The sequence below is a fragment of the Cimex lectularius genome, unplaced genomic scaffold (assembly GCF_000648675.2).
Source record: "Cimex lectularius strain Harlan isolate CLEC.00 unplaced genomic scaffold, Clec_2.1 scaffold227, whole genome shotgun sequence".
NCBI classification, from domain to species: domain Eukaryota; kingdom Metazoa; phylum Arthropoda; class Insecta; order Hemiptera; family Cimicidae; genus Cimex; species Cimex lectularius.
Window position 1 is genome coordinate 457,425 of NW_019392955.1, and position 13,725 is coordinate 471,149.

The window sequence follows — 13,725 nt, forward strand, 5'->3', positions numbered from 1 at the left end:
CACAGGACAGAAGGGCAAGAGACTGATAAATTTGCCGAAAAAAGTTCAATAAGGACTCCTATCCGCCCTAAACCCTTTTGCGGCATACCAAACTGCCAAAAACGTAGATCCATCGGATTAAGAAAAAGGCCTGATTTCAATGGGAATGTATTCGAGGTCAGACGATAGTAAAATCTTCATTAAAAGACGAGTGCAGAAATTGGCAAAACGACTAATCCTAAGGCGTGTTTGGATTAAAAGAACTGCTGAATTGACCCTGAAGACTCCGGAGGAATTGCCAGAAAGAAGAAGAAACAGCGGAACATGTCCTCTTTTAGTGCAAAGGCCTATGCGGGGACAGTAAAAGCTCAGACGTAAAGGATTGACAAAGAAATATAACGAAGTATTGAGATCTGGTCAAAAGCTTGAGAGCTCTAGATATTAATGCACATGGCACAATGGACCAATATGGTTCATAGATTGTAATGAAGTCAATTCTTTTTAAAACTTGAACCTTACTTGGACTAATAATTTTGATAAAAAATGCAAGAAAAATCTTTCACATGTCGATGACTACGATTTAGAAGGAATACACATTTGAGGTGTTGGATGTTGCACATTTCAAAAATCGTAACATTTTTCGAATAAAATTCAACAGTATAAAGATAGGATAAATTTTCACTTGTCCTTCTTTAATTGTATAATAATTATAATAATTATTAATTTTATTAATATTGATTGAAATGCAAAAACTCAAAGTAAGCTTTTATGCGTGGTGAACGCGATTCGATGTCCAAAAATCATAAACGAGTGTATTATTAATGTATTTAATTAGTTAATTAATCTTTTTATGTAAGGTTTTGGTTGACATGAAAAAATTAGTGCCACGAGCGGAATTCGAACACACGACCTTCGGCTAAATACGCCGCTGCTCTACCGCTTGAGCTATAGAGCGGCGGCAGCGGCGTATTTAGCCGAAGGTCGTGGGTTCGAATCCCGCTCGTGGCACTAAATTTATTTCAACCAAAACTTTACAAAAAATGATTAATTAATAGAAAGAAGTAATTTGGTCAGTAACTAAGTATTATGGTATTTAGTTAGGTACAAGCTGAATGAATATGAAGTTGTGATAGTGGTTGTTGATCAAGATATGGTGACATCAAACTAGCAACTACTTTTCTCTGAGTTCCTCACTGAAATGACTCAAAGCATTTGAGTGACAAGGAATTGAACGAACAATAGACGGACCCAGTAAATGACCCAATCAATATCAGTTCGACATTTCTAACGCAGTTTAATAAAAACTCGATTAGTTTTACACATGTACAAAATTTTTTTTTGTCCAAAATATTTAGTGGTTTTTTGCAGCATCTTTGCTTTTTTGTAGCAACCAGGTGTAGAAAAACAAAATAAGTTTTTAATTTCTGTGTTGAAACATTGTTTTTTATATAATATTAACATTATCTATTCACGCTATTTGAAAGTTTCCAAAGCCAATAGATCAGGTTGGAGGTAGACGATGTAGTCGGTGTCTACATTGAAGTTTTTTTCCCTGGGGATACATAACAAGTTGGTCTACAATGGCATTGGCCCGTTTAACCGAGAGGCTTTATTTTATCGTTTCTAATTGTTATTACGTACGAATTATAACCGAGAGAGTATCGAACAGTTCGGTTGGCCAAGCTTCAACACATCCTTATAGATAGCCTGGATCAAAGCCAAAATAACCGCACAGAATTTCTATATAGATCCCGTTTAAAGCGTTCTGCCGGAAAACTAAAAAATCGTTCCTAGGTCTAAAACAAGGTTAAATACGATTTTATGACACATATACAAAATATATAACAATTTCTGCAATTTGTTCTTTTCCGATCACCTCTGATCGACTTACAAAACAAACCGTGGAGGATAGGCCGACGAAAATCATAAATAAGGACTAAAATGCTGATTTATGATGATGAAGACCAAATGGATTTACAATTTAATTCCTGAACACATAAACTGAACATAAACTGAAAAACGCGCGTAATTTGAAAGCTCCTTTAGATTGTGGATTATTTTTGTAAATTTTTGTAGGATTGATTTTGTCTGTTCTGCATTTTATTCTACCACTAACTCCCCATCTCAACCTACAACCTTTTGAATTTTCCCTCCTTTTTGCCATTTTTCACTTGGTGTCCGAGTGGATCGAAGTCACGATAGCTGAAGTGGTTCGAATCCCCCTCGTGGCACTAACTTTTTCATTTCAACCAAAACCTTACATAAAAAGATTAATTAATTGAAACAAGTAATTTGGTCAATAGACCACTAAATATAAAGGATGTAATCGATAATATTAAAATACTCATTGAATAAAGTTAAAAATTATTGAAAAAAATCACTGTAGAATAATTGATAAAATATAGTAAGTAAATTTTTTATAAGCAATATGAGAAGAATATGAGAGTTAAAAAATTGTTTGATCTCGTACTAATTTTGTTATGTTCTTCAATTTTTAAAATAAGTTATACTCTTTTCAAACGTGGTAAAATCGCTTCAGTAAGAATCGGTTTTTTTTTCTGAAATAGCGGTCGATGGAGGACTGACGTGAGTTTGTAGGTCCAAAGTACTTTTATAAAGGACATCTGAAAGATCCAAATTATTCTTCGTCGCAAAGTAATTGACTTTTCGCACTATAACAGATGTGTCGAAAAGTTTTTCCCAAACATTAATTAATAACCAGCCAAAGTAAAAAATAATCAATTTCAATCAAATGCAGTTTTCCTAATGTAAATTATAATCTTGGAAAGTAATTCGATTCTCAGGATGTATTTCATTCTGTTCATTTTCCTTCACTTGATATTAGTTCTTCAGTTTTATTAGTCCCCAATAGCAAAATACTAATTATTAATTAATAGAAGCCAGTATTGGTAACAAATTATGTAAGCCTATAAAATTACAAGTATGATGTTATTTAAGATATAGAGAAATATTAGTCTTAAGTTTTTTCCTTTTCATAAAAACGCGAATAGCTCGTATCTATCTGCCTATTAATATTAATGCTAAATTTACCCAAAAATTAAAAAAATACTAGTTTCTCATTATTATAGAATTAGGACCTTTGAAAACTAAATTAGTATAATCTGTCAATTTTTGATATACATATCATTTATTTGACACTTTAATAAAATATACTGAACTATGAAAGTAAAGTAAAGCGAGACTTTACAAAGATTTTAGCGAACAATAATTTAAATTAATGCAGCGATGGCGATAAGCCTTACGTGAAACTCCATGAAAAAATGAAACTGACAGTAATCATTACGGGATATTTAAAAATAGCAGAAAATGTTTGCGGTTCGGAGTAACCCGAGGTCCTGTCCAATGATTTGGTGAAGACTTATCGAAACCTGTCCAAGTACGATTTTGTGTGCCGCAGGGCTCTCATTTTGGTCCGATCTTATTTATTTTATTTTTTAATGACGTCGCCGCTCCTCTCATTAATTCTTCATTTTTACTGTTAGCAGACGATTTGAAAATTTATCGCCCTGTCGAATCGTTAAATGACTGCATTCTCTTACAAAATGACTTGAGACGCTTTGGCTTTGGTGTACGCGTAATAATTTGAAATTAAACGAAAATAAATGTAAGATTTTGAAGTTCTCCAAGAAAAAATAATTCACGATTACAACCAATTCGTTTATAGTAAAGTTCTCAAATTGATGAGGTAGGTATTATGTCGGATCTCGGGGTTATCTTTAATAAGAATTGTGATTTTCGAGACCACATCCATGCCATTAGGAATAAATCGTTTAAAAATTTAGGATTCGTACTCAGGCAAACTGTTGACGTACGAACCCTTTTACAATAAAATTACTTTATCAATTACTGGTGCGCAGTCACCTAGATTACGCCAGTGTTGTTTGGTGGCCGGATTCTTTAGATGGGTCTTACATGGTAGGAAGGGAACAGAGAAAAGCCACGAAATACCTGTACTACAAGTTATGCAATCACAGGAACTACCGTCAGTGCTCCTATGAAGCCAGACTTGCTCTAGTAGGCTGGATTCTCTGGCGTATAGAAGAGTTTTGGCTTCTGTTATTTTTCTGTGGAAGGTCATAAATAATTTTATTGACTCCCCGGAGTCTTCTATCTTGTATAGAAATGTTAAGTCCTTGTTAAAAACATAGTTCCTACTCACGGTAAGTTGTTTTGCAACGACCGGATTACGAGCTTTTCGCTCGTCATCAGGTTGAAGGAGTTCTATAACTACATTTCTCGACATGAATTACAAAAGTGAACCCGCCAATAGCCCCGCGATCTCGACGTTCCAATGAGAAGCTGACTATTAAGCTATTATCTTGTATTGGCTTTAGGGTTTCCCAGCGTCAACTACGGACCCATGAACTGTTCAGTACTTCACGGCACAGGACCAAATACGGCTAGAGTCTTAATCGGGCGCTGACACACGGAGCGGTTTTGCTAGGTTGTGATACATGCAGCGGTATGATGTGCGTTTTGAAAGAAGCGGTTTTGTTTTCTCTCAGTTATTAAGTAATGTATCCTAGTGCATATAAGCATTGAACGTCGCAAGGTGTTATTTTGCAGTTTGTATAACAAGTCCTGTTTAATAAATATATTGTTCTATAACTATGTAATTTCGTGTATTAGTTACAGCCTTACAGACCATTCCCCCATGCAGTACTTTTTTTTTCTTTGATGAACATTCCATGGAACTGGCTACAAAGTGAAATCTCACAGTTATCTACACACTACGTCTCGTTCGGTTTTCTTTTCTCTATGAAGTTTTGAAAAATAGTCTTTAAAAATAAATATTTAAGTTGATTTATATTTAACTGGGATCTCGGGTAGCCGAGTAGGCGTGTCAGACTCTCGGCTTAGATCCTGCAGTTGTAGGTTCGATTCCCGTTTCGCTCCCCCCAACAAAAAAAAATCAATCCTCTCTGATCAATAAAAGTAAAGTAATTCCTGTTCAGAGTCAAGCAAGGTTTAAACTACTTTTCATTTTTCATACTATAATTTAAAAGGCACAGAGCTGGGATTTGAACGAGGTCCCCTTCCTCCTCCAGATAATATTCAAAACAAAATCTTTATTAAACTAGTTACTACCATGTATCACCGACAGTCATACGCATACTTTGTACCCGTAAAGCTGTAGAAATCATTTAATTATAAGGTGATGTACTTTCAAGTAGTTGTAAAGTTAAAAGAGGCCCTGGAGGAAGGTGAGTTCGTTTTAAAAACGGTTGTGTTACTGTACAGCACCGTACAATCTGTAAATACTTAGATTTTCCCCCCCATTTTTAGTGGTGGTTAAGTATCAATATGTAAAGCTCTAGGTGTCAGGAAGTTGAGAATTAGCTAAAATTCTATTGTTTATTAATCTTATTGAACTGGCATTGACCCATTCCCCATGGAGTTCCCATGGATGAAGAGATACTTCTTCCGCTCCGTGTGTCATCGCCCTTACCTGACAGACGTAGCGGTCGTAACCGCCTGGCGGTTTTCAAACCGAGTCGGTCGGTGGCGGAGACGACCCAACGCGTCGGTTTTGAAAACGCCAGGCGGTGAGTGGTACCCAAGTATTGCATCAGCCCTGACACACGAGGCGTTTATTCGAGCTGTTCGTACCCCGCTTTCTTGAAGGGTTGTTGTTTGTCAGTCTTCTAATTTACTTTTAAGATGCAAAAAATAGACGTGGAGAAAAAAAATTGTAATGCGGCATTTTATTTTACTACGTAACTCGTCAAAACTGCTCATTTACATCTTGGTAAAGTTAAAACATTCTTCAGGGTGTTTCCTCATCTCTGAAAACAAATTCTTAAAATGCCCTCTTTCGCTTCTCTTCTCGACAATTGGATGAACCCACATTCTCCTGTGTTTTTTCTCCATTCTCTTCTTCCAACGATAGTACAACAGAGACAAAAGAAGTATCTCTTCATCCATGGGAACTCCATGGGGAATGGGCCAATGCCAGTTCAATAAGATTAATAAACAATAGAATTTTAGCTAATTCTCAACTTCCTGACATCTAGAGCTTTACATATTGATACTTAACCACCACTAAAAATGGGGCAAAAAAATCTAAGTATTTACAGATTATACGGTGCTGTACAGTAACAACCGTTTTTAAAACGAACTCACCTTCCTCCAGGGCCTCTTTTAACTTTACAACTACTTCAAAGTACATCACCCTATAATTAAATGATTTCTACAGCTTTACGGGTACAAAGTATGCGTATGACTGTCGGTGATACATGGTAGTAACTAGTTTAATAAAGATTTTGTTTTGAATATTATCTGGAGTAGGAAGGGGACCTCGTTCAAATCCCAGCTCTGTGCCTTTTAAATTATAGTATGAAAAATGAAAAGTAGTTTAAAACTTCCTTGACTCTGAACAGGAATTACTTTACTTTTATTGATCAGAGAGGATTGATTTTTTTTTGTTGGGGGAGCGAAACGGGAACGAACCTACAACTGCAGGATCTAAGCCGAGAGTCTGACACGCTTATTCGGCTACCCGAGATCCCATCTAAATATAAATCAACTTAAATATTTATTTTTAAAGACTATTTTTCAAAACTTCATAGAGAAAAGAAAACCGAACGAGACGTAGTGTGTAGATAACTGTGAGATTTCATTTTGTAGCCAGTTCCATGGAATTTTCATCAAAGAAAAAAAAAGTACTGTATGGGGGGAATGGTCTGTAAGGCTGTAACTAATACACGAAGTTATATACAGTTACAGAACAATATATTTATTAAACAGGACTTGTTATACAAACTGCAAAATAACACCTTGCGATGTTCAATGCTTATATGCACTACTGTAGGATACATTACTTAATAACTGAGAGAAAACAAAACCGCTTCGGCCAAAACGCACATCACACCGCTGCATGTGTCACAACCTAGCAAAACCGCTTCGTGTGTCAGCGCCCTTAATCTCCATAGCTGTGCACTACAGAAATAAATTCGCTGTCAGTGCGGACCCCTTCTCCTCGACCTTCCGGTCTTTTTAAAAAAAAATATAGAACGAGATTTAAAATGTAATTGAGGGTTTATTTATTACTTTTGATGTGTTATTGATTAATCGATTTATAATCTTGATTTTTTGTTAAAAGTGTTGGAACTTCTTTGCTGTTATTTTTATTTTTATATCCTTTGTTAATATTTTATGTTGTAATGACTGTTTCGTTGTGTTGCTTGACGGTCCTATGCTTGGGTACCTGAACTGTTTGGACTGTAAATAAATTTTAAAAAAATCAGATATTTCATGGCGAACAGAAGCTTCCATATTCGATGATTTTTCAACGAAATGAAAAGTGATTATTTGAAGATCGTGAGATGCGGTCTGGTGTGACGTAGGTTTAGAAAAACATTTTCTTTATCGTGCCAACGTTTCTATCTTTATCAAGATCATCTTCAATGCTCGAAGTGATTGTTTTCTGTGTACATGGGTCATTATTGTGTGTCGTGTTGAGAGTGCCTAAAAAAAATTATTTGGAGATCGTGAATATAAATGAATAGTGAGAATCGGCACATAGTTGACTCAATATCTAAACGAGATATTTTCAAAATTTCCCCCTTTAAAACTCAAATTGCCGTTGGGAAACACTGGTATAGACTGAAATTTCGTTAAAAACGTTGCTAATTTAATACTTTTTGAGTTTCAAGTCAAGTGTTATTAAACCCGGTACCCTTGGTTAAATGTTCAAATATTCAGTTTCCAGATCCGACTCTTCCGTGAAAACCTTTTATTCTCAGAGGCCGAGGCCGTAAGACGAGATGCTGTAGGCGATTAATTACGCTTTGTTTGCTCACGGTGTAATGGAACATCCCAAGTTCCCGGTGATTAAGCCTAAGTGGAAATCCTCCCGGTTTAATTATAAGCCGGGTGAAAAAGCCGATCCGGTCTCGAATCAAATTCACTTTTGCCTTTTTTTTTGACAGGATATCCGTGGTGTGCCCGGAGGTCGGGGTGCCCGGCCAGTCTACGGCGGTCCTCGTCTCTCTCGGGAGGAACGAACCGACTAACGTCACCCTCAGGCTCGTCTCTTCGGATTCAACGGAACTTCTTGCACAAAGCACCGCTCTCATCCAAGGTAAGCTCGTTTAAACACAGAAAAACACTCATATCTACAAATACTATTCAAACATACACGTATTTTTATTCTTAAATATGCATTAATTAAATCAGACCAAACATTTATTTTGTTAATTTCTGACCTGTCCTTATACTCTCATTCATAATAGACATACCCCTTACCCTATAAAGTTGTAGGCTGTTTGACGTTAAGACACAAGTTAGGTATGTCGGCACGAATTGAAGCGTGACATTTGTTAGTACTTTTCGAGTGCATAGATAGCATTTTGATTGAAAGAGTTGATTAATTTTCCTTTTGTTCTAACTTCTGGCATCTTATAATTTAACATAAAACAAACAAACATATAAAAGCATAACAAACAACAATAAGCCTTCAGGGACAAGGGATTTTTATCGATATATTTGAGTGTATATTATATATATAAGTGGGAAGTTTATGGGCCAACAAACAGCTGAGGTCATCGCCGGCCCTCTACCTGTTTTCCATCTTTTTCTTTTCTTTCGCGCATATGTTGTTTTAAACTGCATCCATTTGAGCATCTCGATCTGGTTACTGACTCTCTGATTTCAGATATATACTACGTTGATATTCTAGAATGCTAGTCTCTAGTTTGTACCTCAGGTTGTCAAATACAGAATAAAAACAAAACATACAATACATATATATACATCACCACAAACATAGATGTCTGGTCACATTCATTCGGGGCGGGGTTATAAGCAACTCCCTCCTTTCACGCTAATAAATTATTTTTACTCTCCAGACGTCATGTACTCACCCCTGAGTACTTGATATTCCTCGGGGCGGGGTTATAAGCAACCCCTCCCTTTCACGCTAATTAATTACTTTTACTCTCCAGACGTCATATACTCACCCCAGAGTACTTGATATTCCTCGGGGCGGGGTTGAACCCTCTCCACTCTCGCTAATAACTTACTTTTACTCTCCAGACGTCGCACACTCACCCCGAGTACTCGATATTCCTCGGGGCCCCGTTTGAGTGTAAATACTTGAAATGTATCGATATATTCGTTTTTTATTTACGAAAAAAATTCATTTAAAAAACTTGCCAATTCTTTTTTTTATTTATTATTGGATAAATAATTTTAAAAAATCACGGTCAGTGCTTTAAATTGGATTAAAGAATGCCATCTGATATGACACATCAATATATATATATATATAAATATATATATATATATATATACTGTCAAATACGTTTTTATGATGGCACCTTCCGGAAAAAGTAAAAAAAGTGTTGTTTGGAAATATTTTAATGCCCCGGAAAAAGGGAAACAAGTGGCACCTTCAAAAACATGCCCGAAAGGCTTAAAAACCATAATGTTTATAACCTTAAACTATTTTGTTTTATATCTTTTTTATTACTACTTAATAAGGATTATATAATTATTCATGACCACGAGTATATTTTTACCGTTACTAACGTCCCTTTCTTCCTATTGGGCTAGCTCATATGGATATTATAAAATAGCCGTAATGTACCTAAACCCAAATCAATATATTTTTACGATATATCGGTGAAGCGGTGAATCGATATATAGATTAAAGATTTCCATTCCTATCCAGGACTGTTATAGCTTATTGGTTCTACCAATCCCCACGCGCCGGATTGCGGAAAAATTAAAGTTTAACATACTAAGAAAAGAAGGGAGTATTCACGATCTTACTGGACATTTCTCTATTCGAGTTAACATCTTACAAACATCGTGAATACCCCAATGTCCAAAAGTTTGATTTGTTTTTTTCCGTTTTGAAAAGTTTTATTTGGCCACCATGCTAGAGCTCCATACGTCTCCAAGGGCCTAATCGTTGTAGTGTATAACCAGTACGCCATTTTGGGGTTTATTCCCCCTTTTTTACTGCATGGTCTTTGGCCAGTGCTTAATAGAGCCGCGGCTTTAAGTCGGGAACACACCCGATGCAACGCTATGCGACGCTACCTGACGCCTTGCAACGTTTTGGTAGGGTGAGCACATCTGCCCGACGCAAGCACATGCCGAGTACAATCACATAGCGTTTATCACAAATCAGTATCACAATCGCAATGCCTCTTAATGCATTATTTTGAGCAAATCCATGTAATAAATTGTTAGTTAAATAAAGTTATTCCGGCGTTTTGATAAATTTTCTTCCTAACCATTATAAGTAAATAATTTTGATAAAAACTCATGAATGTTTGATCTAGTTTAATTTGGTTTATTTTAAAATAAGAATGTTGTAATTAATATAACAACAAAATTACATATACTTACTTTGAAATAAACTACAAAAAATATTAGTGGCCTGTTTTGACAACACTCGACGAAGATGGTGTAATTTTATGAGAAAACCATGAAATAAATTGTTAGTTAAATTTTATGTGCAAAACCGTGTAATAAATTGTTAGTAAAATTCATTATATCAAAAAATGGTATTCCGGTGTTTTGACCAATTTTCTACCAAACCATTAACATTAATTTGTTTAAAAATAAAAGGTAATGAATTTTTGATCTCGGATAATTTGGTTTATATTAAAATATGTACGTTGTAATTAATATAACGAAAATAATACATGTAGTTTGAATAAAAATATGAGTGTCCGGTTTTTTGTTTTCGATTGTACTCGATCTACTCGACGAAAATCAGGACAGGGGGAATCGCAGAGCGTAGAGTAGGGTAGCTTTGCATAGCATCGGCAGATGTGCACGGGGGTGCAATCTTATGGGGAAAATTGGACTTTGGATTTGCGTCGGGTAGCGTCGCATAGCGTTGCATCGGGTAAGTGTGTTCCTGGCTTTATGCCGAATCTTGCCTGTGTGTTTTCCCCTTGTGATCCTTTGTTCAAGGGTTATACCAGGTACTTTATTTCTTTGAAGAAAATTTATTGTAGAAGCCCTTATTTTGAGCTTCCTTCTAATTGAAATGCTATGAGATTTGTTTTTTAGTATAATCACAGACGGTATGAGCTCTTATATTGCTTAGATTTAAAACAATGTTTTTTTTTAAATCAAGCAAACATATAAGCAAACGTCTTTAAATTTTATTTTACGAAAATTTGAACAAGAAAAATTAATAACAGATTCGATGAAAGATATGAGAAAAGAAATCGTTCATTGAACCCCACGGTTGCACTGGGGTATGTTTCAAAAGCTGTTATTCATACCAAAACTTTGAGTACGTTGACGTCTCAGAGTAACAATGGGCCTAATAGGATTAATTATGCTAACAAAAATCTTCTGTCTTAAATTCTTCATCATATTCTAACTCTAAGTCATTGTCATTAGGTTTAATTTTTGTTACACATTGTTCACATTCTTTTCGTCGTCGTTATATTTTCATTTTGCTCTGACCAGGGATCTAATTACAAAGAAGTGAGTATTGTTACTTCTCGCCAAGCTTTCAACCTTTATTATGATCTTCTTCAAGGCTTTACAGACAATTACAACAATTCATTATTAGGATTACAATATCAGCCATCAATTAATTTAGATACTTACAGGTTACATTGCCATAAATAATTTTAAATAATCAACTAAGTAGAATCTAGATGGACACTGTTCACATTAAAGGAAGCCTAAATCAAATCACCGAAGACTTTTAATGTCGCTTCTTAAGGTCAATGAATTAAAATCTGCATTAACGTCAAGCATTTCCTTTACAAGTCTCCTGTTCAAGACGTTTTCCAAGTCAACAACCTCCAATTCATCATAATTTATGTCAGGACTAGTGTCATGGTGATGTTTTGACAAAGCCGTTCCTGGTCTACCCACGTCGGAACAATTGTACAGGTGTTGTCTCACCCTTTCACCCAGGCATTGTTTTGTCTGACCGTAATGCATCATTGGGCAGTTTTTACAAAGGATGGAATACACAATATTTGACATTTTTTAGGCAGATCTTTGCATTTTAGTTTGGAAAACATTTTCCTTCCAATTGTAATACATTGCATCACTGGGTAAACAGACTTTCGAAGACTTCAATAAAAGTTTTAATTATTGTTAGCTATTGTTTTTAAAAATTTAGAGGTTTAAAAATGTGCGGTTGTAATCTTAATTTGTTAATGACGTAACTTGTACGTTGACTTTTCTTAATTAATTGATGTATTACATGCCAAATTTTGAATTTTGGTAATTATTGCCCTAAAGAAGACATCGTTTTTTCATTAGCATCACATTTCTCCACTGAGTTGTCCCATTGTAAGTCTGGAAAAATATGTCTTGTTTTTGTATTTTCTACATTTTGAATAAATTCCTGACGGAATCGATCAATTGGCAATTATTATCACACAGTTAGCAGGAACTCACCACCGTCTTAATGTAATCATAAACAACCCCATTGGAATAAGCAAGTTTTGCAAAGGACAATGAAGACATTTTTCTTTAAAAACTTGTTGATTGGCAGTTTGTAAAATAAATCATCAAATGTACAGTAAAAATTTAATCTAAATTGTAGAGAGATAATTTCATATATGATAGTATTTAATTATTTAACTTCTGTATTATTAAGAGTTAGTGTAATGAAAATATATTAAATATTAAGGCCATCGTATAATTTTAACTGCGTGAATTTTTGCTACTACCTCCATTAACTAATAAAGATAAATTATTTAATATTCGAAGTTTTATGTCAGTTTTAATAAGTGAAATTGATTATTTCTTTCCAAACTGCTATAAATTTTTAGTGTTAATGCATTTTTGAATAAATAGTGCAATGTTTAAAATTATCGCGATTGTTATTCAAACAGTTATCATTCATGATCAATCCTTTCATACATGGTTTAAATTTATAAATTGTTTTACTACGAGTATACTAAAGATAATTAAGGCCCCCCTGTATAAAACTGAGAAATAGTAGGGAAATGTTTATTTCACTCTGCTAAATATCCAAGGTTATCATATATTCTTTTTGCCTAAGGTCTTGGTCGAGATAAAAAAGTCACTGTCACGAGGGGGATTCGTACCCCCGACCTTAGGCTACATACGCCGCTGCTCCACCACTTGAGCTATCATGACTTCGATCCTCTAAAACAACAACTCTCCATCTCAACCTACAACCGTTCGAATTTTCCCATTCGAAACTGGCAAAAAGAGGGAAAATCTGTATTGATGCACAGATGCAAAGATTGAATCTTCAGAGATAGGGAAAAAATTCATTAACTAATCATGGTTTGCCACCAAGTTTAAGAAATAAACGTAGGAACAATTTTTCCGATTTAATAAATGAAATTGAGACATTGCATTATATTTCATTTATAATTTATTTTTCAACAAATAACATTAATTACAACTAAATTCACTAATTTCGTGGTCCGCTTGACCGATTAAACATTACAATTAATTAAGGTTTTTAGTTGAGATAAAAAAGTGGCACGAGCGGGATTCGAACCCACGATCTTCGGCTAGATACGCCGCTGCTCTACCACCTGAGCTATCGTGATCTCGATCCACTCGGACATAAACTTTTTTTTCATCTCAACTAAAAACCTTAATTAATTGTAATGTTTAATTGGTCAAGCGGACCACGAAAGTAGTGAATTTAATGAATTAACTGAAGTACACTTCACTAAAGCTCTCCGTCGCCATTTCAATTGTCGTCGAAAATCCAAAACGATTACACGACATTTGAAAAATGGCAAAAGG

General features: G+C 35.1%; 1 protein-coding gene across 1 annotated transcript in view; it reads left to right on the forward strand.

Annotated features, from left to right (window-relative positions):
- Positions 1-13,725, forward strand: part of LOC106663687 (C3 and PZP-like alpha-2-macroglobulin domain-containing protein 8) — a 648,112-nt gene that overhangs the window by 395,544 nt on the left and 238,843 nt on the right. The window contains exon 4 of the mRNA XM_014388721.2: positions 7,932-8,083. Coding sequence (XP_014244207.1) covers positions 7,932-8,083 — 152 coding nt within the window. The remainder of the gene's footprint in view (positions 1-7,931; positions 8,084-13,725) is intronic.